The sequence below is a fragment of the Dermacentor albipictus genome, chromosome 7, assembly GCF_038994185.2.
Source record: "Dermacentor albipictus isolate Rhodes 1998 colony chromosome 7, USDA_Dalb.pri_finalv2, whole genome shotgun sequence".
NCBI classification, from domain to species: Eukaryota; Metazoa; Arthropoda; class Arachnida; order Ixodida; family Ixodidae; genus Dermacentor; species Dermacentor albipictus.
The window spans coordinates 76,205,372-76,228,755 of record NC_091827.1 but is presented as its reverse complement, the minus strand read 5'-3'; the positions used below and the strand labels follow the sequence as shown (position 1 = coordinate 76,228,755).

General features: G+C 44.5%; 1 protein-coding gene across 9 annotated transcripts in view; it reads left to right on the top strand.

The window, feature by feature from the left end:
* The window catches only part of LOC135899091 (echinoderm microtubule-associated protein-like 2), a 228,170-nt gene that overhangs the window by 147,253 nt on the left and 57,533 nt on the right, over nucleotides 1–23,384 (top strand). For 6 of the 9 annotated variants that reach the window (XM_065428364.1, XM_065428367.2, XM_065428362.2 and 3 more), the window contains exons 2-6: nucleotides 9,429–9,575; nucleotides 14,608–14,717; nucleotides 16,294–16,436; nucleotides 18,147–18,161; nucleotides 18,952–19,140. In XM_065428364.1, coding sequence (XP_065284436.1) covers nucleotides 9,429–9,575; nucleotides 14,608–14,717; nucleotides 16,294–16,436; nucleotides 18,147–18,161; nucleotides 18,952–19,140 — 604 coding nt within the window. Of the gene's footprint in view, nucleotides 1–7,361; nucleotides 7,576–9,428; nucleotides 9,576–14,607; nucleotides 14,718–16,293; nucleotides 16,437–18,146; nucleotides 18,162–18,951; nucleotides 19,141–23,384 lie in introns of those variants that run through there. The other 3 variants (XM_065428368.2, XM_065428360.2, XM_065428366.2) reach the window with 2 other exon arrangements.

Sequence of the window (23,384 nt, the reverse complement as noted above, 5' to 3'; positions counted from 1 at the left end):
GCCAGGCGAGCGTAGTTCGAAGTATCCGTGATGGAACCTTCTCGCGTCCGAATTAACGGACTTTTTTATACATAGACTTCTGTGGAGCTTGGCCGGACCAAATCGTACAGTTCGAATTATCCATAAATTCGAATTATTGAAGTTCGAATTAACGAGCTTTCACTGTATCATTAGTAGGCCCTAGAATATGCCATCAAAATCCAAGACGTCACAGCCCCCAGGTGCGGGAACTTAAGTAGACGTCGCCACCCGTATTTCGTTCTTGCGCTTTTTCTGGCTTACCAAACGTCTTATCGTTGTAAGAGTGGTGTTTTGGTGTTGTAGAACGGTAATTTACTGATGCAGGAGAAGTCATTTTTCCCTTTAGTGTCCCTTTAAAGACACGTCTGGTAATGTGCCGAGTACAGCTGAGTATATAATTTGTTTTAAGAAAGCGCTTATCTAAAAGCACTGCACGATGAAAAATGACACGGTAGCACGAGTTGACGGGACAAAGCCTTGTTTCTTCGCGTAGTGCTTTGATGTCAGCGCGTTATTAAAAGAAATAAAAAAAATAGACGAAAGAACTAGGCTTACTTAGTACGTTGTTGCCTATATAACTATACTAACGAACACCAACTAGCCCAATTTCTCGCTATACTTAAACTAAGGAGAACATTGTATTGGTTGTATTGCGATTATGCGACGCCAAAGAGAAAAAAGGAAAAAGAGTCACTCTTATTACGGTGGGAAGCCACGAACGACGCAGAAACTGTGAACTTCTATTTCGTTGTTGGTCTCGCCAGGTTGCAGTTCAAGTATTGCACAACGCCAAACACGTACACGTGCAGCTGTTACGCATATTACAGTAAGGTTGGCAGCAAACGGCGTGAACTGCTTGCTTGGGCAGCTGTATATAGTAAATTGTTGCTGTAATGTCCGTCGGCTACGGCGTTTTGCGGTTTCGCAGTCCAGTCGAACCGTTTCCGTCTCAGCACTAATGCAACCGAATTTAATCCTAACCCTTCAGTCCCGTCGCAATTTTTTTTTTCGTTTGAAATTTTTATACTTGTTAATTAACTAGTAACTTGTATTAAATTCTTCATCGTACGTAGCATTATCGACAACTAGACAAACCCGACATTCCCGCCACCTCTGTCTTGCCCCGTACTTTGCCGAGTAACTTATTTCGGCATTCTTTCTTTCCTCAGACAATCACTAATTAAAACTCTGAATTCTGTTGACCTTATAAGTGACCACGTTGTTTAGATCATATTAGTATTGTTACGAGTTATTTCCTACTGCTCGTCTTGCTTGAATTTGGATGTTGCAATTTAACATTGCTATATTTTTGTATTCCACTCCTGCTTGGGCCTCACGGCTTGCTGTATGTCATAATAAATAAATAAATAAATAAATAAATAAATAAATAAAAAACCGAAGGTTTTAGGCTCGTCTGCCTACCGCATTGCGGTGGAGGCGCAACGCAAAAAACCTTTCACGTACTTCGATTTACATGTAGGTCTAAGGACGCTCCCCCCTCCCCTCCCCCCCCCCCTACACGCACTCCCCCTTTCCGAGTTGCAAACTTACTTCGAACCTTTCCTCATTAAAGCGCTGGAATCAGCCAATTTATGAGTCAGTCAGTCTATCTAACACTCATTGAATGGATCGGTCGGTCGATCAGTTATTCAGTTTGTCAATAAACATCCAAGCAAGAAGATCACGGGAAGATGGAGGCTGGAAATGACTGCTACAGTCGAACCAGGAATCTCGCTGGAGCCAGTGTTTCGACGTGGGAACTGGTCTTCGTCAGGGCCGCGGCAGCAACGACGTTCCTTATTTCAGCACTGTCCGTCGGTTTATCAGTCACTCAATCAAATGTTCATATCTATACGGAAACGTGAAAAAACAAAAACATTCGGCTGTACAAGACAAACGGGAAACGACGCGTCGTTACAACAGGTCGGGCAGCAGCTTCAGGCAGACCGCATTGCTCGGTACGTGGTGGGAAGAAGGCGAACACATTATTATAATTTTTTTCCCGCAAGGAGCAGCAAATTGTCTCCTACTTCCCTGTCTATCGCCGCCACTTTCTTCTACAACAGCGAGAGTGGTGGTGCGCTCTCCACCTCGCCGACCTTGCAGTCGCGTCGCGGCTGACAGCGCTCGCTCGCGCTATTAGGGGCGCTCATTTGCATGCGATTTGCATGCCGCGCTCTCGCCGAAGTCTCTCCCTTTCCGCGTCTATGCGGCCCAAAGCGGCGCCGAACGCGGTGCATTATTAGCAAGGCGCTTGCTTCTGCTACCTCCCCCCCCCCCTCCTCTGGCACGTCCCTCTTCCAACCTACGTACCCGCACCGACACTGCGAAGGCGGCAGCCCACGGCTCCCGCGCTGCAGGACGCAACTGGATCCTTAATGAATCGGCTCCTGGACGTCTCTCTCTCTCTCTCTCTCTCTCTCTCTCTCTCTCTCTCTCTCTCTCTAGCTTTTTCTGTCACTTACCTGCGGGGCGTCTTGGAGGCGCGCCTCCGCGGTTATCTTATTAATTATCTCCCCCTGGTCTTTTGTCTTTTTGTCGTCGACGTGCACTGCTAGGAGCCACGCGTGTACGGTGTGGTGTGGTAGGTTGCCCTCGTTTGCATGCGACCTGTCTCGCTCGCTCGCAGGAGTGTAGGATAGCTGCTGGTCATGCGGTCCTCACCCAATCCCGGTCCGCGCTAGCGCGCAAGCATATACAGAAAGGATTAAAACACACACACGCACGCACGCACGCACGCACACATATTCACTTATTCGGTTCTATAGATTCCGCTAACAAATTGAGCCGCCTGAGGGGACAGCCGCAGGGTTGCATCGACGTGTCACTGACTCGCTCTAGTGGAGATCGGTGGTCCGTGTAGGCACCTTTCGCTCGAAATTAGTTCGTATACGTAACAGCGCTGTAGCCGCCCCGCGCGACGAAAGTACGGCAGGCGGTTTGAAGGAGCGCGGTAGTTTTATACAATGTGTTAGGGCCGAGTGCTTAATTGCGATGCCGTGCTGCTGCGCCTACGGTTGCCACAACAGACCCAGTGACGGCAAAAAGCTTTTTGCTTTACCATCCGCCGGGCACAACGCAAAACGAAGAAAAGTGTGTATTCACAAGATCGGGCGGGCTGACTTCGAGCAAGTGGCAAAGAACGCGCGGCTTTGTGAAGTAAGTGCCGCGGCTCCTCCAACCTCTTCTTTTGACGCCCGTGTCAAAACGGGCCCGTGTCCAGTGCATTTGGGGCGCGTTAAAGAACCCCGGCTGGAAAAAAATTAATCCGGAGCCCCCATTATGGCGTGCCTTATGAGATCGTGGTGTTGGGATGTAAAACCCAAGAATCAACTTTTTTTCTGTCTTGTGTGCCTTGACTGTTCCAGTTAACGCAACACTGCGTCCTTGTGAAAACTTACAACGCAAAAGAATACAGACGCACGTAGTATACAGAGATAAAATTAGCACTTCAACAAGAGTGTTGCTGGTGCCAATGAGGGGAGGGGGATAATTACTTTCTGAACCTCTTTCCAGTTGTCCCATCAAGTTCCTTCTTTTTTTTTCTATCATATTCTAACCATTTGCACTGTAATAAATAAATAACGATTTCATATGCTGGTACGTTGTTCAAATTATCTATACCGCCTATGTGTGAAAACGTTGCTCATGGCCACCACAACCTGTGCATGAGCTACGTACATCTGTGAAAGGCGCGGAACAGAAACGGCCCTGCTGCCAGGCATTGCTGACCGCAGACAGTCGGAATCTCTCACGCGCCGGCCGAACAAAAGCATCCTGCAGGTACGTAAATTAACCTACGAAACCACGTGCACATACTTTCACGCTGTCAAAACCTGAAACTCTGGTAATTACTCGCGTGTCTGAGCACACCGCGTGCTTGTGTCGTGTTTCAGCAACATGAACTTTCAACGTGCGCGCGCTTTACGCCTTAAATGCGCCTTGAATAATGGTGCTTTTCTCTATTTCTTCCGCAAATCCGACACGACATTCTTAAGGCCAGTTACCGACTGACAAAGCAAGATCTAGATTGAAAAAACTGCTCCGCAGGACTCGAACGAACTTTTCCGCGGATTTCCTCCCGTAGCGTGTTAGCCGTCGTCTGCTACGGCAGGCCCACCACCGGCGGCGCCACCGTCGAGGCCGCGCCGAGCGGAGGAGGAGGGAAGTGAATGGCGCTACTTTGGGAGATTGAGGGGCTTTAGGTGTCTTTAAAGCCCCTTAATCTCCCAAAGTAGCGCCATTCACTTCTCTCCTCCTCCGCTCGGCGTGGGCCTGCCGTAGCAGACGACGGCTAACACGCTACGGGAGGAAATCCGCGGAAAAGTTCGTTCGAGTCCTGCGGAGCAGTTTTTTCAATCTAGATCTTGCTTTGTCAGTCGGTAACTGGCCTTAAGAATGTCGTGTCGGATTTGCGGAAGAAATAGAGAAAAGCACCATTATTCAAGGCGTATTTAAGGCGTAAAGCGCGCGCACGTTGAAAGTTCGTGTTGCTGAAACACGACACAAGCACGCGGTGTGCTCAGACACGCGAGTAATTACCAGAGTTTCAGGTTTTGACAGCGCGAAAGTATGTGCACGTGGTTTCGTAGGTTAATTTACGTACCTGCAGGATGCTTTTGTTCGGCCGGCGCGTGAGAGATTCCGACTGTCTGCGGTCAGCAATGCCTGGCAGCAGGGCCGTTTCTGTTCCGCGCCTTTTACAGATGTACGTAGCTCATGCACAGGTTGTGGTGGCCATGAGCAACGTTTTCACACATAGGCGGTATAGATAATTTGAACAACTTACCAGCATATGAAATCGTTATTTATTTATTACAGTGCAAATGGTTAGAATTTGATAGAAAAGAAAGAAGGAACTTGATGGGACAACTGGAAAGAGGTTCAGAAAATAATTATCCCCCTCCCTCATTGGCACCAGCAACACTTTTGTTGAAGTTCTAATTTTATCTCTGTATACTACGTGCGTCTGTATTCTTTTGCGTTGTAAGTTTTCACAAGGAAGCAGTGTTGCGTTAACTGGAACAGTCAAGGCACACAAGACAGAAGAAAAGTTGATTCTTGGGTTTTACATCCCAACACCACGATCTCATAAGGCACGCCATAATGGGGGCTCTGGATTAATTTTTTTTGCAGCTGGGGTTCTTTAACGCACCCCCAATGCACTGGACACGGGCCCGTTTTGACACGGGCGTCAAAAGAAGAGGTTGGAGGAGCCGTGTCACTTAACAAAGCCGCGCGTTCTTTGCCACTTGCTCGAAGTCAGCCCGCCCGATCTTGTGAATCCACACTTTTCTTCGTTTTGCGTTGCGCCCGGCGGATGGTAAAACAAAAAGCTTTTTGCCGTCACTGGGTCTGTTGTGGCAACCGTAGGCGCAGCAGCACGGCATCGCAATTAAGCACTCGGCCCTAACACATTGTATAAAACTACCGCGCTCCTTCAAACCGCCTGCCGTACTTCGTCGCGGAGGCCCAAAAATGGGGGTCGCAGGCCCAAGATTGGGGGTCGCAGCGCGCTGGAAAGAAAAGATATACAAAAGCGCGGCGCCTGCTCTGCGCCGGAAAGAAAAAAATATACAAAAGCGCGGGGCCCGCTTTCACGTGACACAGATTGGCCAATGGGGGAGCGGAGGAGGCTGGGGCGACAGGAGGAGTGGAGGAGGAAGCGCCTGGGTGAGCGGGGTGGCGGAAAGATCTAAGAATGGCGCTACTTTTGGAAAATTGAGGGGCTTTAGGTGTCTTCACCTCACTGCGCCTTCTGTGGGCGACGCTCGAAATTACTTCTAACTCCGTAATAATTAAAGGCAGCGGGGAAAATGTGGAGAATTAAGGGAGGAAAGTACGCCCCGAAAGGTGTGGAATTCTTAAACGCTTTTAGCGGTGCCACGGGGACGTAAAAAAATGGCACTGGCTTAGCTCGGCTGTGCCAGGATACACGTAGCGAAAGCTAAGGCGTAGAATGGTTAGCCTTGGTTAATCTTGATTGCAAGTTCAGGTTAGTCTGGTTGTCTAGCTATGTTGCGGCGCTTAGCCACTCGTTCGGCGCGCTGTTCGTCTGGTTTCTGGGCGATTCGTTTCCTCTTCATATTGTTCTGATTCCAGGCCTCCTCCTGCTTATCAGAATTGTCGCCGTCCATGCTGCCGCCTCAACTGTGGTTGCTGCGGCGCACGCGAGCTCTCCTTTTCAATCCTCCGACATGTTATCAGGCATGCGACGCAGCTGACGAAGCGAGCGGAGGCGAGCGCAACGACGACGAACGCGGTGCACGTGACGAGGAATGCGGTGTGACGTCATGTGCCTCCTCGGAGCACGGCCACGGCGAAATCGCAAGTTCGCGGCCAGTAAAGCTTTCGCTTTAAAATGGGTGTCACGTGGGACTAAGCCGTACCAATGGGGCGAAAGTTGTCGTTATACTCCGCGGCTACGCATGCATTGAACGCGTGTCCCATAGGACGCCTCCTGGCGGTTCGTCCGTTCGCTCGCGAATACGGGAACCTCTATTCACGTTCCTACGGGGTCTACTAGCTGTAACCGTGTTTAGTTAGACTTGACATATGGAACGTGGATTCCATGCCGCACGTGGCCTTCCCGCCCTGGGGCACGTGGTCGATTGGTCGCGTCACAATTGGGACTGACCTCTACGTCACAGTATTGAACGTGGGCTGTTTAATTTGTTCGCCATGGGGTAATGTGAAGCCGGTGACGATGCAAACAAAAGGAAAAAAAAAATGTTTTTGATAGCTGCTTGTTATTCTGGTATAAGTGTATCGTCTGCACCTGCAGTGTTTCGCTCCATCTCTCTTATTTCCTACTAACCTTTCTTCCTCCCCGTTGTAAGGTAACATGTTCCACTTTTCTTCTTATCTCTTGTCTCATTCTTCGAGCTCAGTATGGTATGGTATGGTATGGTATTCCTTATGCAATGGCGCACACCCACTGTGGGGGATTGGCCAAGATTTGGATGAAATTAGGCAATCTTTATTAAATGCTAAAATTGGTAAAGCTAACTGGAGGAAATGAACAAAAATAAGATGTTTAAGAATTCAAGGCAATCTATTTGTAGCAATAATAAATTCCTCCACAGCTCAGTGTTTAAAAGCTTCGTCGTCGACGTCCGTGGGCTGTACGGGAAAGCTAGCGCTAACGCCAGCTGTGCACGCTATATTATATATATATTTTTTTTTTCGTTCGCATTATGTTGGCCATCCGTCAAGTTTTCAATTTCGTCCCAAGCGGGTCGCTCCTGCATCGCGATGTCAACGATGGCAACGCGCTTTTTTGTTTACATATTTTTTTGCCGCGCGTCGTACGGCGAAGCGGTCGGGAGAGGTCACCCTTCCCCCCCCCCCCCCCTCCAGTTGTGGCCGCGGCGGCAGGCGTTCGGAACTCGCCGAGGTTCTGGCGTCGGCGCGAACGCGAGTTCGAACGAGACATGCGGGCGAGCGGGACGGTGGAGCGGAGGCGCTAACCGTTGCGGCCATGTCGCTTCGAGTGCCGTTGTTGACGGGCCCGTTTTCGTGACAACGTGCCCTATAGTGTTGCAGTCGGCGAAGGTGAGACTCAAAAGGATGCGGCGATGTAGCCGAGACGGGACTAGCCGTTGCTAGCTTGGCCGAGATAATTAGTTTATTGCTGGTTTCATGTGGGTTCAGTTTGTTAGGTGCCCCAATCGTCCATACTGGTGGCAGGGTCCGACTATCTGAACTCTGCCTTGCTGAAGTGCTTATAGCGTTCCTACTTAATACAGGCCTCAATGAGGCTGTGTAAATAACTTTGGTGATAGTGCATTTTGTGCGTATGTAGTGTGTGTTTGTGCTTTGTGTTTTTGTCTCGCTCCCTTTTGTCCCTCACTGTTTCACCTGGAGTAGCCTGCCACAAGGCTAACCTCTCCAGACATAATTAAACATTCACCCATTTGTGCAGACTGGTAATGAAAGTAACAGCTTGACTTGACAAAGCAAGCCTATTCATTGTTTTTTGCCTTATTTACGTTCTCACCATAGTAACACATGGATAACATGCACAGCTGTTGTCAAACTTAACCCATACAGTGCATACGAAGTGAGAACAGATCTGTAGTGGTTTAACTTTAGCAACCCAGGGCTGTAACGAGCAAGCATCGAGTGCTATAGAAGGAAGACGCCTTGGGCAAGTGCATTCCAGGCACCCTGACCAGAAATCTTTAGCACACCCTGCAGAGGAAGCAAGAAAGAGCCTAAGGCACATTCAGTTTAAGTATTGACGATGAATGTACGTGTGTTTATTACACGTAATGCATTAGTATCTGCAGGAGAAAAGGTTTCTCCTGCACCCCTACCCCCCCCCCCCCCCCCGCCATCTGTGCCCCCCTCTTGCACACCCAACGAAAATAATCAAGCTATGGGCATTGCCCCTGAATATCCGGCGTATGTAGCTTTCACTGTTGAAGTCGGTATGTGGCATACCTTGTGGTCTGCCTGTTTGCTGAATTTTCGGTGCAGTGAGGCACCATCCTAAAATGTCGGGGATATGTAGAGGGATTCCCGGTATTGATTCACAGGAGCGCTGTGCTTGTTGTCAGGTTGGTTTGAAAGATGGACACTGTAGCAGCTGGTTTCCACACATGTGCACTAAGAGCAAAGTGTCGGCAAGCATTCTCGCCAGGTCGTTCACTTCCACAGATGCTTGCACAGTCACTAACATAAGCTTATGAGTGCAGATCCAGCAGCCATTGTTTTTTCAAGGTGATATTTTTTGAATCAGAATTTCTGCATCATATGTGTGAAGGGACAGTCACAGTGAAGGGACAGTGACATTAGAATTTATAGTAGCTTCTTAATCTTTTGTCTTCTCATTTGGAGAAAGAGGCCTTCATATACTTGTCAGTCAGTGTGCTTTTGATCTGGAAAAAAATCTATATATTTCTCGGAGCATATGTGCTGAACTTCTGACCACAGCAGCTTGCAGTAGATATGTACGCTGCATTGAATGTTATGTTCAGGTCTGGCAGTACTTCTGTCGAAGCACTTACCATTGCTGCATGGTGTATAACTGTGAATGTGCAATCTTTGCCATATCAAGAATAACAACTGCTGTATAAAAGTCAGTGTGTTGTAAATGGGAATCTGAACTTGTGTTGCAATGGTGGGAGCTGGATGCATTAGTCCCTAAGCCTCGTACAGTCATTTGGAGCTATAGTATGTTCCAGGCTACACTATCTTTTTTTGTCTTGTCACTTTTGTGTGTGCATTCGCACTCGCCAATAAAAGGAAGCTGACAATGCATAATTTATGGTGTATGTTCCACTACCACTGCATTTCTACTTCTTTGCTAGCCGTAGCAAGTACCTTGAACCTGTAGTTATATCATTTACGAGCATGAGCAAAGGTGCCTTGCTAAAGTCCCCCTACTTGTTCTTCCTATGCAGAGGACATGCTGAACCATGACGAGCTGTCCCTCCAGGAACGGGTCAGTGACCTCGAGAAGAAAAGCCTCGAGCAGGCGGACGAGATCACCTGCCTGCGGAGCACCATTGCCGACCTGCTCAGGCGCATCAACCAGCTTGAGGGGAGGGGTGAGCATGTGTTTTGTTCAACATAACTGAAAATTGGTCGTGTTAGCTTATTGCTTTCACCTTGTGAAATGGTGCCGAGGGAGACAAGGCTGAAAAAAGAAAAAAAGTGATTATGCTGAACGCCTGACTTGGGAACTTTATTAGTTTCTCCAAACTTCTTGACTTGCATGTTCAACACTGCTCTTGTCACTTCTGTCTTTTCCTTATCTTCCTTTGTGCTTTTTTGCAAGATAAACACATTTGGTTCACCAGAGTAGACATGGGCTTCCTGTCACAATCTTTCAAGCTGCACCTAAGCTGTGGTTAAGCTGTCAGAAATATTAAGAAGGGACTTCATTTTCTGGCGAGAACACATGTCACTGATGTTCCTTGTATAGAAGACAGTCTCATGTTTGCGTCATTCAATGCATTAAAAGGACTTGTGTCAATGTAGCCATTTTCCATTAAAGCACATTGCTACAAATTTGAAATCCAGGGAAACAGAAGCCCCTCTTTCAACATTTTTTTTTCCCTGAGTATAGTTCTTTATGTAAAGTTACTTCATCTCCACTTACATATTTCTCGCTTCTATGGCTTTAGCGAATAGGGAAGCAGGCAATATTAATAAAGAAAGTGGACTTTCCAGAACTGTAAAAGAGGCTAGTTAGCAAATGCTCAGCCAGCTCAAAAGGAGGGTTGCCAGACAAGCTCTGTACACTTGTGCTATTTCAATTTTTCAAACTGTGTCTAAACTGTGGTAAATTGGTTAATTGTTAATTTAAGTCTGCAGACTGGGAAGTTGTGAGCTCACCTGATAGTTACAAGTTAAGAACTTGATCTTTGCATTATAAGCATTTTATGAGAACAATATCAAATTTTAAGGGTGAGCAGGTGCTCAAATGTGCACTTGTGCTCACTGTATTGCCAAAGCCAGGTCTGAGCCACAGGGGACTGTGCTGTAGTAAAAAGCAGGTTCACGGACCAGGAATTATAGTGCAAACGTAAATGTCGATGTTATAAGATGTGTGCACTGCAACCTCGGGTAAAGTGAGCAAAAAAAAGTTTGTATTTCGAGCTTGCTCTTTGCTTTCTACATTTATTGCTACTTAAATAATCGTGAAGTGGTTTGTAGTTTGTCACACAATTGACATGGTGCACTGAAGATGAAATTCTGCTTTACATTTCACTGTGTTCAAAACAGTCACAGCAGGCGACAATTTTTTCTAAGGTTGGCAATTCACTTGCATGGACCAGTTCAACTCCAAAAATTACCCTAGTTTTTCCCTAGTTGTTCTTTATGCTGGTTGTTGGCATGCAGCTTGTTGCTCTACAATGGCATGGACCACATGGATGACATACTGAAAAGGACCACAGCACAGACTGGTACTATAATGAGCCAGACTACGAATCTAAGAATTTGCATTTGCTTATGTCATCGTCCTTTTCTTCGTATCCTTCATGTAGTCCTGGCCATTTCATCTTGCATGCCATGTTTTGGACCATGTGCCATGACTGCTTCCAGCTCTCATCAGCTGGCTGGTTGTTATTTGAAGTCACTGGACTTTGATGAGGCAGTTGTACTCACTTAATACTGCTCACACGAAGCCAGTATCCTCTATCAAAACTTGCATCTGTCTCTGAGGGGTTGCCATATTCAACTTACCTGCCTTCTATAAAAACATTATACTGTTTAGTTCAGTTGGCATGTTCTTACATTGGGAGGACTGTCAGAAAAATGTGACAATAAATTTTGTAAATCCAGTGTATGTTTAGAAACGGAAATGTGGCTGTTCTATGAAAAGCACCTTCTCCATAGTTGCCTTATGCAAAATATGTTATTAGTTATGCTTTTGGATGTTGTGCATGTAGGTAATTTGGTTTACCTTACAAATTGCATTGACCAGTTAGTTGATTTAAGGCTGCTGAATAACAAGGTTAAAAACCTTCAGTTGATGCTTAGCCCTAGTGACATTAAAGAAAAATGTTTTATATAGAATAGGCATCTGCAAGTCAGGTGTCATATTTTGTGAAGCTTTGTAAGTTTTCTTCACCATTCACAACTGTTGCTGAAAATGACAATTCTGATTTTGTCTGTTCTTGCAATTGGAATCCCATCCTGGAATTTAAAGAGGGTAAGTAAACTTGCGGCCAGCTTGGCAGACGCTTGCATGCCGTCACACACTGATCAGAGTGGTCAATAACATGCTTTGGTCACATGTGTTGTCAGTTGCTTTTGTCATCCATGGATGCTTTTTGTTTTTGGTGTGCTGTGACCTCCATTGTGTTCTGCATATTGTAAGCATTTTCTCACTGCTTGTATTTTGCTTGTGTTCTACCTCTCTGAGGAAATTTGACTTTTTTGCAATTAAAAAGAATGGAGAACTAAATTTCTTCACTTGCTTATTGGATTGCATATTGGATCTTTTAAGAATGAGCAGCGTTTGTAATCTATATTTCTTTGTGGCATGCTTAGAAAACGTGTCTTTTTCTGGGTGGCTCTTTTTTTCTTTTATTGCTCGTGATCATGCTATGGTTTTAGCCACAGGTAGTTGCAAGCATACCTTCTGCTGTAAAGGTTTCCAGGTTGAGGTAGTCACAACCAGGCTGGACGTAGGACTTTTAAGGCTATGTGTAGTGTTTAACACTGGGCTGCTCCAACAGTGTATGGAATGTTGCTTAAGAGGAAGCTTTAGATCGGTTGTGCCTATCTAAATACATATGTAAAAGGAGAATTTGCTTTTCTCTGCAACCACTGCACCAAATTTGGCGAGGTTTGTTGCATTTAAAAGAAACTTAAAATCTAGTGACCATTGGTTTCTAATTCTTTATTTTTAGGTCATCAACTTTTTATTAAAAATTGGCAAAAATCGAAAAATTTTCAGAAAGTGAAACTATCGAGTTTACAACTCTGTCACTCAGCAATGAAAAATGATATCACAATTCTGTATATTACATCTAATAGTACATTTAAAGTGGACAAAATAGATATGTTAAACATAAATCGCAAAAAAATTAGTAATATGAAAATACAGCTTTTGCAGAACCCTTGTGCACAATGTAACAAAGTCACGTCAGATAGAAAATGACCTATTGAATTTGTCCGCTTTCAATGATCTAATGAGTGCCGTTTACAGAACCATGATATCTGTTCTCGATGCAGAGCTATTAATTTGTAAACTTCGTGCTGATATTTTTTTCAAACTTGCAAATTTTTGAAAGTATTTTTAACAAAATTCAGGCCCTAAATCGAAATTCTGCTTCCAATAGTCACTAGAATTCAACTTTCTCTCTCAAGTGCAATAAATTTCATTAAAATCGGTCGGGGGGTTATTTCAGAAAAACGTTTTTGCATTTTACATGTATTTGAATAGGCCGCGTCGGAGTTGGGCCCGAGCTAAACTTCCTCTTAAGCAAGGGAGCCATGTATATATACATTGCTCTTTATGTAAAACCTTGATTCATTTAATTGCACTAGAATAATGAACATGGAGTTGTCATTTTACAGTGCATTTCATTTTCTGATGTGTTCAGACACAGTACTAGCTTTCTTTATCTTAAGTACGAATGACGTGCCATCTGTGGCAATGTGGGATTGAAAAAAAGTTGGCGTTTAGCCTGAAAGGCGCAGCATCAATTGTGATAACAATTTAGTGGACAGCTGTACGAAGTAAGGACAGTAGCTTTATCAGCCGTATAAACTTGTAAACACATAGGCATGCTAACTAAATTAACAAGCATGGTGTCACGCGTGCACAAGCAAATTCACTAACACATCTCACTCGATAACCGCGGGAACTCGCTGTCAAAACGCTGAAGTGAGGAAGCCTGGCAGCAGCAGTGAGCGAATTGACCTTGGTGCTGCGTCTCGCATCAACGCGAACTAAGCTGCGAAAACACTGCGCTGCAGTGCGTGGTGGACCACAGGCTATGGGCGGACTCTGTCCCCGTCACAGATGGCGTTCAAGATACAGCGGCTCATGCGCGCAGCCGCCCTGACCGACCGGAGTGGAATGCATGCCCTTCCCTACCCTTCCCCTGGAACCTTGCATGCAACAGAAGACGGTGCACTTCCTCCCTTTCCTGCGCGATGTTGAGTTGCGATCGTCGGCTCACCTTGGCACACTTTCACTCGCATGTTCAACATACAGCGAGCGCGGCGACGATTTTATCGCCCTTGGACTTTACACAAAACCTCACGGCGACGCCAAGTTAGAAATGCGCTTAGAGTGTCCATTTAATTGCTATCGCAATAAAGGTAATTTCCCTCAATGAAAGGAACAGTGCTGCTCTCTGTCACTGTTCAAATCAAACTTGGTGCACACTGCATTTTGCTGTAACAGTCGTAGATGGCACCAGCATTCTGAAGATATGGTACGGGATTCCAGTCTTTTATAGGGATTCAGTTTACATAGGGGTCAGGGAGCATATATAGCACCACCATGTAGCTTTATATCCAGTCTGGTAGCTAGCACTTTAGTCTTTGAACTTTTGCTACAGGTAGTACCTCTGTTTGAACCTGTTGAATGACAGGGAATCCCATCATAGTGTATTGCACCATTTGCTGATGTAGTGTGCTAGGTACAAGCCATGGTGCACACCTGCTACTGTGCCAGTGCGTATGCATGCGACCTGTAATAACTGCATCGTGGTAGCAGGTGGCACATTGCACCGTATGCCTAAACACTCTCTTATGGGGGGTTGAGTTAAAAGCAGCACCAAAACCATCACGGCGTGGCTTTTTTCCCCCTCAACCCATTGTTGCCACGTGCATTTGTTTGACTCGTAAAATGGCTGTATACTATATTGCTGCCTGTGTGGGAACTGTGTGGCTCTTATGTAACAAGTGCTATGATTGGCTGAACTTCTTTCTGTCACAGAGATTAGTGTAAGAAGTGCACAAACATTATAAGATTAAAATATTTCATACAAACTGTTGGAGCTGGGTGGGAGTGCACAGGTCTGGCACTGCAATAGATTGGGTTGAATGTCGCCAGGGGTTTGCCAGCATTGGTGGGGCACGGCTGCATTTGTTTCCTCACTCCCCCCCCTGCAGCTCCGGTGATCACAAATTCCAACAGCCATGCCACAACGCCAACCAAGGTGTCGCCGTCCTTGCCTCAACATCCGGCTGCCGTCCAGAACCGACATACATATCATAGACAGGTAGGGTGTCCACAGTCATTTAAAATGAATGTGCCTGCTTTTATATGTCTTTCAGTGAACGTCCATATATAATGTTTATTTTCTCTCATCTTTTTAACCTCTTTTTCCTTCCCCCTGTGTAGGGTAGAAAACTGGAAACTTTCATCTAGTTAACCTATGTGCCTTTCTCTCTCGGCCACATTTTCCGCAACAGTTAGCAAATGAGAGTGTGAGGGGTGAAAATAATGAATCAACTGTAAATCCACTCATGCATGTTGTTGATGGCTAGCCTATTACCTACCATACATAATCTCAGTTTATTTGCATTGCTGGTTTTCATAGGTGCCACTGAAAAAGATGAGACAGGCCTGGCTATGTTGAAGAACGAGAAAGGCCTCATTTTTTTTTATATGCTAAGAATACGCTAGGTCCATTGTTGCCACTTTTCTTGCAATGATTTCCCTAGAACGGTACCCAATATCCAGCTGGAATCTACTGCATATTTTTTTTTTAATGAATTCACCGAAGCTCTACCGAAGAGGAATTCAATGAAAAACACCCTGCTGAGCTGCTTAACTAGCCAAACTGCTAAGCACACATTTTTACTTTTCTCCATGTGTATGGCTTATGATCTATCATTTGCCGAATGGACATCATACTTTGCCTGCCGATTGTATTAGGTCTTGATGTTAAGTATTGCTGTAGTAAAAAAACTTCATTTTGTAAGGAAGTAGCAGAATCAAATGTAGTAGTGATGTAAAAAGCCATAAGTACACTCCTAAGTTAAGTCATTTAAGTTGTGTGCAATAGACATTGAGAAACCTAAGAGGACTTTGTAAATTAAATATTCTTGTCTTACCAGAAGAAGCTCAGCTGGACAGAAGTGCTCTGAATGTACAGAAAACTAAACAGTAGCCCCTGAACTCTTATGGTTATGATGGAGTTCATCTTAACAAAATTCATCATAAAGGGAGTGTACTGTACTTATTCTTAAAGGTGACTGGCCAGTTTCACTGCAAAACTGCCCTCTAGTAGCAAGCTAGTGGAAAAAGGTGGGTGTGACGATCCAGTTGCACATACAGCAAAAGAGTAAAGTTTTCTTAGACATGTTTCCTCAGAGTCACATGCCAGGTTAAGAATGTATTGCTATTCTGTGATGTTTTTCAGCATGCCGCGGCGGCCGCATTTCGATGGGGACGAAATGCGAAAACACCCGTGTGCTTACATTTAGGTGCACGTTAAAGAACCCCAGGTGGTCGAAATTTCTGGAGTCCTCCACTACGGCGTGCCTCATAATCAGAAAGTGGTTTTGGCACGTAAAACCCCATAATTTTTTATGTTTTTCAGCATGCGTGCCTTTGACACCTGCTCTGTTGTCAACAGCTTTGTGTGGTGTAGTGGTCCATGGTGTTGCTGGTGATCACGGGTGTATATATACTGTGTGTGTTCTCTATTGTATTTTGTTGCAACTCTGCTATGTTTGTCTTCTCCTGTACATCTCATGTTCCTGCACTGTACATCTACCTATATGTAGTACTAGCTCTACAAGACTGAGTGGTTTCTGGCGCACTGAACAACTGCCACCTTCTCGCTGCAGGCCAGCAACAGTTCCACATCATCCTACACGGACGGGGTGACGCCACACAATGGCAACCACCACCCGACGCACACTTCGCCAGGCGTGGCACCCCAGCGTCGACTCAGTTACTTTCCCACTGCGTCCACCAGCTCACTGCACAGGTGTGTGGGTGCATGAATCAACATCACCAGTTTGTGCCATATGGCTGTTGTATGCAGCACGTTTCTTGTAAATGCTCTCACAGAGAAACAGTTTTGATATTGAGGGAAAGCAAAAAGCAGTTGGGTTCATTAGGGAATCAGATGATGTGGCAGTGTTGGGAAAGTGGGCGTAGTTTAAACAAAATGGAAAACAGTTTGTCCAGCGGCAACTAATTCAAGAGCAACCGTACGGGAAGTTGCTGAGATAATTTTCCTATTTCCTGAGGCAATAATGCAACAAAGGTGACCAACCAGTGTCTATAAGTGAAGCAATGCTGTATTGTACTGCTTGGAAAGGAAATGGAAGCTTGCTTGCATTCTGCAACGTGCTCAGCTCTGAAGTGATTGGGATTAGAGAGCAGCAAAACTTGTCCCAACTATAGCTGCAATATTTCTCTTGCGATCCAGGGCCTGGCTCGAAGTGGTGCAGGTTGGCAACATAGGTTTAAATTTAGGGTAGAGGTGGGCTTGTAGTAAACGTAGTTGTTACACCACTTTTGGCAGTTAACTCGAGGAGGAAATTCTGAACTCATTCTTGGCAGTTTATGATTATAGGCACACATTACCAGTGGTGCCATGATGCTCTCATAACCTGCTGGCCGTGACTGCAGCATTCTTTGTGCTTTCGTCTGTAGTGGGGTCAAGGCAGAGCTGCATGAAATGTTTTGCTTTTATGCAGTGTCCTGAATATTTCGCTGCGCGTGTTCGGAAGAAGATTTTGCACTCACTGCTGCACGGTTCTTGTTCAAACTTTGCAGAAGGATCACATTTTGCTGTCGACTTCGTTTAGTATAACACTTGGCACAGTTAATTGCTGGGCTTTTAAGAAAAAAATTCAAATTTGCCTGCGCTTATGGGGATGCAAGCCGCTGCTGCGACAGTGCAAGCATAAACTTTTTTGCTACCTGCCGTCAGCTGCAGAAAGCAGTTCTTCAGCATGGGCTGCCGCGTGCTGCCCGCTCCTGGAACACGCAGCAGCCCTCGCTGAAACGCTGATTTCTGCATCCCAGTTTGCTGAACCCTTTTTTCTGCACCCAGTTTACTCGCGTTTAAGCTCGGGTAGTTAAATTTGTCAATTAGTATGAACGAAGCTCAAAATATTCGATGGTCCGATATTTGAATGCATTTTGTAGACAGTAATTTCAAGCAAGGTGCTTGGTTAAATTCGTTTTTGGCCTCCCTGAACAAAGGAAGTGCAGCCTGAAGTGGTCTTCTGGAGAACATTCATACAACATAAGTACGGTGGCACTGAGGGTCATCAGTTTGCTGAAGTTTCTGAACAGTTTTGAACAATGGCTGAAGTGGTGGGATAAGTCCATTTCATCTAAGCTTCAAGTGTTATATATGTTTTGAAATGTTTGGGGGGAAGGGGGGGGGGGGAGAAATGGTAAAAAAAAATCTCAACACCTTAAAAATAAATATATAGTACACTTACATAGTTTTTTTCCGTCTTCCTTTCTTTTTTCGGTTTATGCTAAGGACACTGAACCCTAGTCAAAAGTCATAATTTTGTTAGTTGCAATGAATGCTCGTGAAGTGTACTCCATATTTGACACATTTTCAGCCTATCCACCATTTGGCAATTCAAACTTGATGTGCTACAATACTACGTGTATTTTATCTCTGTTGCTGAAGCCTCGGTGTTGTTTTTTTCTTTGCACCGATATGCAGGGGAATGAAAATGCGGTAAGCAGGGAGATGTGTGTTCTGCCACACATGGTTTGTACGATGATCTTTGTAGGCATCCTGCAATAATGTTTTAAGTATCGTGCCAAGATAATGTGACCCCTACATTATAATGCATTTAAAATACTAGGACCACTTGGTTTATTTCCTGTAGCTACTGTGGTAATGACTGTAGTGTTACCATAATCGAACTATGCATCTTACAACAGTTTCTTGAATATCACTGAAATTGTTTCTTAGATGCGGCCATTCATAAAAAGCCCATGCCCTCTTTCCCTTTGCATCATGACAGAACCTATATTGCTGTATGCTAACTTGTAGCATGATTTAGAGGTGAGGTGCTAAAACAGAATTGGGCCTGACCCAGACAGGCATTGACAAACGTGCAATGTTATGGGTGCGTTACGACTCTCATAACCAAGTTGTTTTCAGATGCTATAAAGAGCCTTGTAACATTAGACTTTGCTGTCATAGTTGGACTTTTCCAGCCATGTGGAGAAGCCCAGAAGAAACTGGTTTTTAAATGCAGTACATTTCATTCTTTATCACGTGCCCTTCTAAGTGCTTAATTAAAACCAGGTTCCATGTGAAGTTTTAAACCAGAACATAAACTATCCATCTTAAGTCATCTGCTACCGTCCAAGCAAAGCTAGGTTTAGTTGTTCGCGTAAGTGCTTGTGATGTTGTTTTCTTGCTTCCGTCCTTGTCTGTCTGACTGGCACGACTTCTGCATCTTGCTGATTATCATTATGCCTTGCTTTTATCGCTTGCTCCCTCCCTGCCCCTCTAGTGAGGGTGGCCAGAGCTCGACGTCAGCGTCGCCCGTCCCGTCTCCGGCGCCCTCGTCTTACCGCAGCTCTCCCTCGCCTCGGCAGACGCCCTCCCCAAACCGCCACATCTCGGCCTCTACGTCCAACCTGTCTGCCATGAGGCGGTGGAGCAGCAGCTGCAGCAGCCAGGACTTTTCCACTGGCAACAGGTACAAGCGGCGGCCTCTTGCAGCCTGGCCCACTCCAACTGTGCATTTTGCGAGCTGTGCCGAAGCACGTCTGTTGGCCCTTGGTCATTTTTCCGTCTCCCATAGCTTGACATTTTTTTTTTTCACCTTTGCTTAGCCGAACCTTATCGTCTTTTCTAGTGTGCGTAACCCATTGACTTCCAAAACCCGCAAATCGCAAGACGTGGTAACAGAAATATACGAACATCCAGACTAGTTGATTGCCTGCTTGAGCATTGTCATTTTATTTTCAACTAAACTACTGTTGAATCTGCAAGAACAAATGGGACACAATTGCACAATTCAAATCATGAACACACTTAAAAAACAGGGCCTGATGTAGCTTGAACAGTAGTGAGGTTGATCTGAACTTGCTTGTTATTAGCAAAAGCCAACAATGTCATTATCAAACCTCTTCAAGCTAAAATATTCAATCTTTTTAGCTTTCATTTGAGTTGTGCAGTTTGTGTTTCACTTGGCTGCAATGTTTAATTCTGGTTAATGGATGAGAAAGTCTTTTTATCTTCCAAATAATATTCACTTTTGACAGCATGTCACTCAAGGGCACCTTTTTTTTGGCTGTGGGAGTAGTATTTGAACAGCCTTCACTGTAGTTCGATGTCGTGCCTGTTGTCCTTGCATGTGTTTCATTGTGCATGTTCTTTGTGGGGTGTAGTTTATGTTATATTTTGTAGCATACATGTTGTGTGATGTAGATTCTCTCACAGTGCACTTATGTTTGCACAGTCTGAATTGATTGGAGAACCGCTGCATTTCTTGTAGTGCAACTATTTCTAAAGTGCTTTTACACACTGGTCACATTGCATTATGGTAATCTATCTTATACCGCCACAAAATGTTCTGTCAGTTAGCAGCTGATTAGTGTAGAGATTTGTGTCCTATCACAGTATAATTTCATGCACATGCAGTATAGGGCTGTCATTAATCTTGCGTTTGCCAATTGCAATAATTGTTTATGGATTACTTGAGATGACAGCTGTGTTGAGATTGAAAAATTTGACGCCATAGCCATTGGAAACGATCAAAGTGAAACAGTTTTGTAGGTATGAGCAGCTTGTAAGAATTCTGTCATACTGAGCATTTCTAAAGACTGTGTTGAATGCAGCTATTGCTTAGTGGCATTAGATAAGCATGGTTATGCTTCTTCAAAAATCTTTTTTTGATTGTGCGCATTTTTTTGCAAGGTTCTCCACAATGACTGGCTTTCACATACGCTGCTGCGCTTGGCTTAGAAAGCTTGAAAACGAAAAAGAAAAAAATTGCTTTTTGCTTTTCACGCAGCGCTTGCTCAGATGCTGGCCATCACATTGCATGTTATTTTTGCAGAACTTCTGGTGTTTCTTTCACTGCATTTTTCACCAATGTACTATCATCACTAAGAGTTTATGAACTGTGGTAGCTCTGAGAAAAATGCATACACCTACGTTTTGGGTGCACATCCAAAACTGGGTGCTTTCCAAAATATATTAGCCATTTCTTCCACTGCTTGTTTTTGGCGCCCGCTCTATCATTGCCCTTCTGAGCTGGCACCACGGAGTGGGTGTGTCGGAATTCACTCCAGAAGAGGCGCACCTGTAACTTCATAAATTTAATGCTGTGCAAGAAAGATCGCCAGTTGCTGTGTGTTTCAACTAGTAAGCACCAGAATCCAGCTTTTGTGAGACAAGTGGGGACGACTGCAGTGCACTAGAATCACGGCCTTTGATAATGTGGCACCTGGTGCTGTAGCAACAGTAGAACACCACTATCTCGAAGGACCAAACAAAACTGCTGCTCGTGAACAGATTTACTGTGGCGTATTGAAGTTGTGCAGTCTGTAACCAAAACACTGTTCGCACATCACTTTCTTGCCTGTTTTACTACCATGAGCGAGCCACATTGCAAGTAGGAGTCGTACCTACGCTTTTGTCCCCTTCTTTCATTGCTAGATGTGATTAACTTACGTTGTGCTGAAGGAGCTACAGCTCACGAAGTGAAGTTTGAACACGATATGATGAAAAGTATGCAGTGGCCACTAAAGTACAGTACTTGTGACTTGCCAGCATCCAAGGAAACTTTTGCCTAGAGCTACACTGGTTCGCAAACCTTAATGCGATGATAGTATAAAAGTGCCATGCCTGCACACACACATATTGGCTCTCTTATGGATATTATCTCGTACCATAGTATAATGCAAGGCATCCACAGGACAATTCTAGCAGTTTATAACCGCTGACATACTTAAAGTCCTTAAGCTATATATTGGTCATCTGGTAGCTGTACGACTTTTTGTCTTTTTAAATATATATTTTTTTATTTTTCATTATCAGGTAGCACTTTCGTTCATGGGTGGGGCCTCAACTGTTTTGGCCCTCGTTTCGAACTGTTGCTCAAAATTTTATCCCTAGATTCGAGTGGTGTGCTAATCCTAGTCATCTTTCTGAATGAACAGCTGTACCTCATCTTAGTGTTAAACATGTGTCTCAACGGTGCCTCAGTGACTACTGAATGCTGCTTTCAAACAAAAGGCTTGCTAATTCAATCCTGATCGATTGCAGATGCATTCTGTTGAATGTGCAGTGCGAAACAGGCATGTACTTGGATTTGGGCACAAGTTGAGGAGCCTTAGATCATCAGAGTTCATCTGGAGCCCTCTGCTACGTATTCCTCATAGCCCACAGTTCACTTGTGGGACTTTAAATCTCAATTATCTATGTCGGTCATAGCCGTGTAGTACTTCATTTCTTGTATGAGGGGATGTGTGTGTGCTGAGGCATGGCATGGATTCATCCTTGCACTCAAGCTTCCATAGCATTTACTTTGGGCACAGAACCATGACGCCTTTGATGATCGTAACCTTGCTGCTTAAAATAAGTCAGTGCAGCCAAAATTTGGCTTAGCTAATCGGCAAGGTTTAAGAAAAAAAAAAGCTTTTCTTTACTTAGTGCCAGAGAAAATGTGGGGAAATACACATGTATCACAAAACACTTCATTGGTTGCTCTGAAAAAAAGGAAGAGGGCAGGAAAAGAACAAAGGGGAGGGCGAACACTCTTGTCGCATGCGCAAGATGGTATAGCGAACAGACTGACTAATGTGGATTTCACTTTGCTGCAGATCACATGTTGTAGAAAAGCCTGCTTAGCAAAATGTGTTGTCTTTTTACATAATATCTTTGTGAAACCATTGCTTGTAATACTAAATAAATTTATACTTAGCTTTAAGGCGTCATGATGTCTGGGGAGTGTAGAAAATTTTTTTGCCTACAGATGTCATCCCCTTTCTTGCGCCATTTCTTTTTTGCTTTTGGAACAGCATTGGAGAAACTACTCTTGTAACATCGGGTTGTCTTGCACAAATTTTATTCAGTAGCTGATGTGCATTATTTAAAAATTGGTTCAGTTACCAATTGGTTCTGTCAATGTTCAATGTGGCTTAAGAAAGTGATTAGTCATTACCTATGAACATGCTTCTGCATAACTTGTTTGTTTTATTAATGACATTGAATATGGTGCAAGGAAGAGGTTGGCACGTTTCTTACTTTGCTAGTTTTATTTACATATTTGTGCACTAGGACCACCTGCAAGCATTCACACTACTAGGCTCTTTGTACCATGAACTTTGGTTTGATATTGTTAAAATGCGCCAGGGTGGTTATCTGATTCATGCCAAATTATGCATTTTGTATCTTTTATTAAAGCTAGCACATATATTCTGCCATTGGTATCTTCCTTCTTATTAATTTTTAATTTGCCTTGTAAATGTCATCCACTTCCCGCTTCTGGATGTATATGCAGTGGCCCTTTGGCTAAATTTATGTATTCTAGACCCCTTACTAAGATCTTTTTGGTGCAACTGCAGAAATGGAACACAGTAGCTTGGCACAGACATTTTATGCTGAGCTTGTTAGTATTACACAAGTGCTGAGCTTCAGGAACATTAAGTAGTTGGAAAAACATGTTTTTTATTGAGGGGTCAGTGAGGTTTAACAACATAATAGTTTTGCTAGTTTCATCAGTACTACATCAAAAAGCATACTGCAACTGTTCGTTGAATGAATAACCACATCTATGACAGCTACACGTACAGCAATTGTAAGGTTATTTTTTTTTTATGTGCCTGGAGAAGGCTGTTGATAGAATGAGCTGCATGTGCTAACAGTTGGCAACCCTGGTGCGGCATTAAGCTGAATAAATTAGGGTGCACAGTGCTCGTCCAACACTGTGCG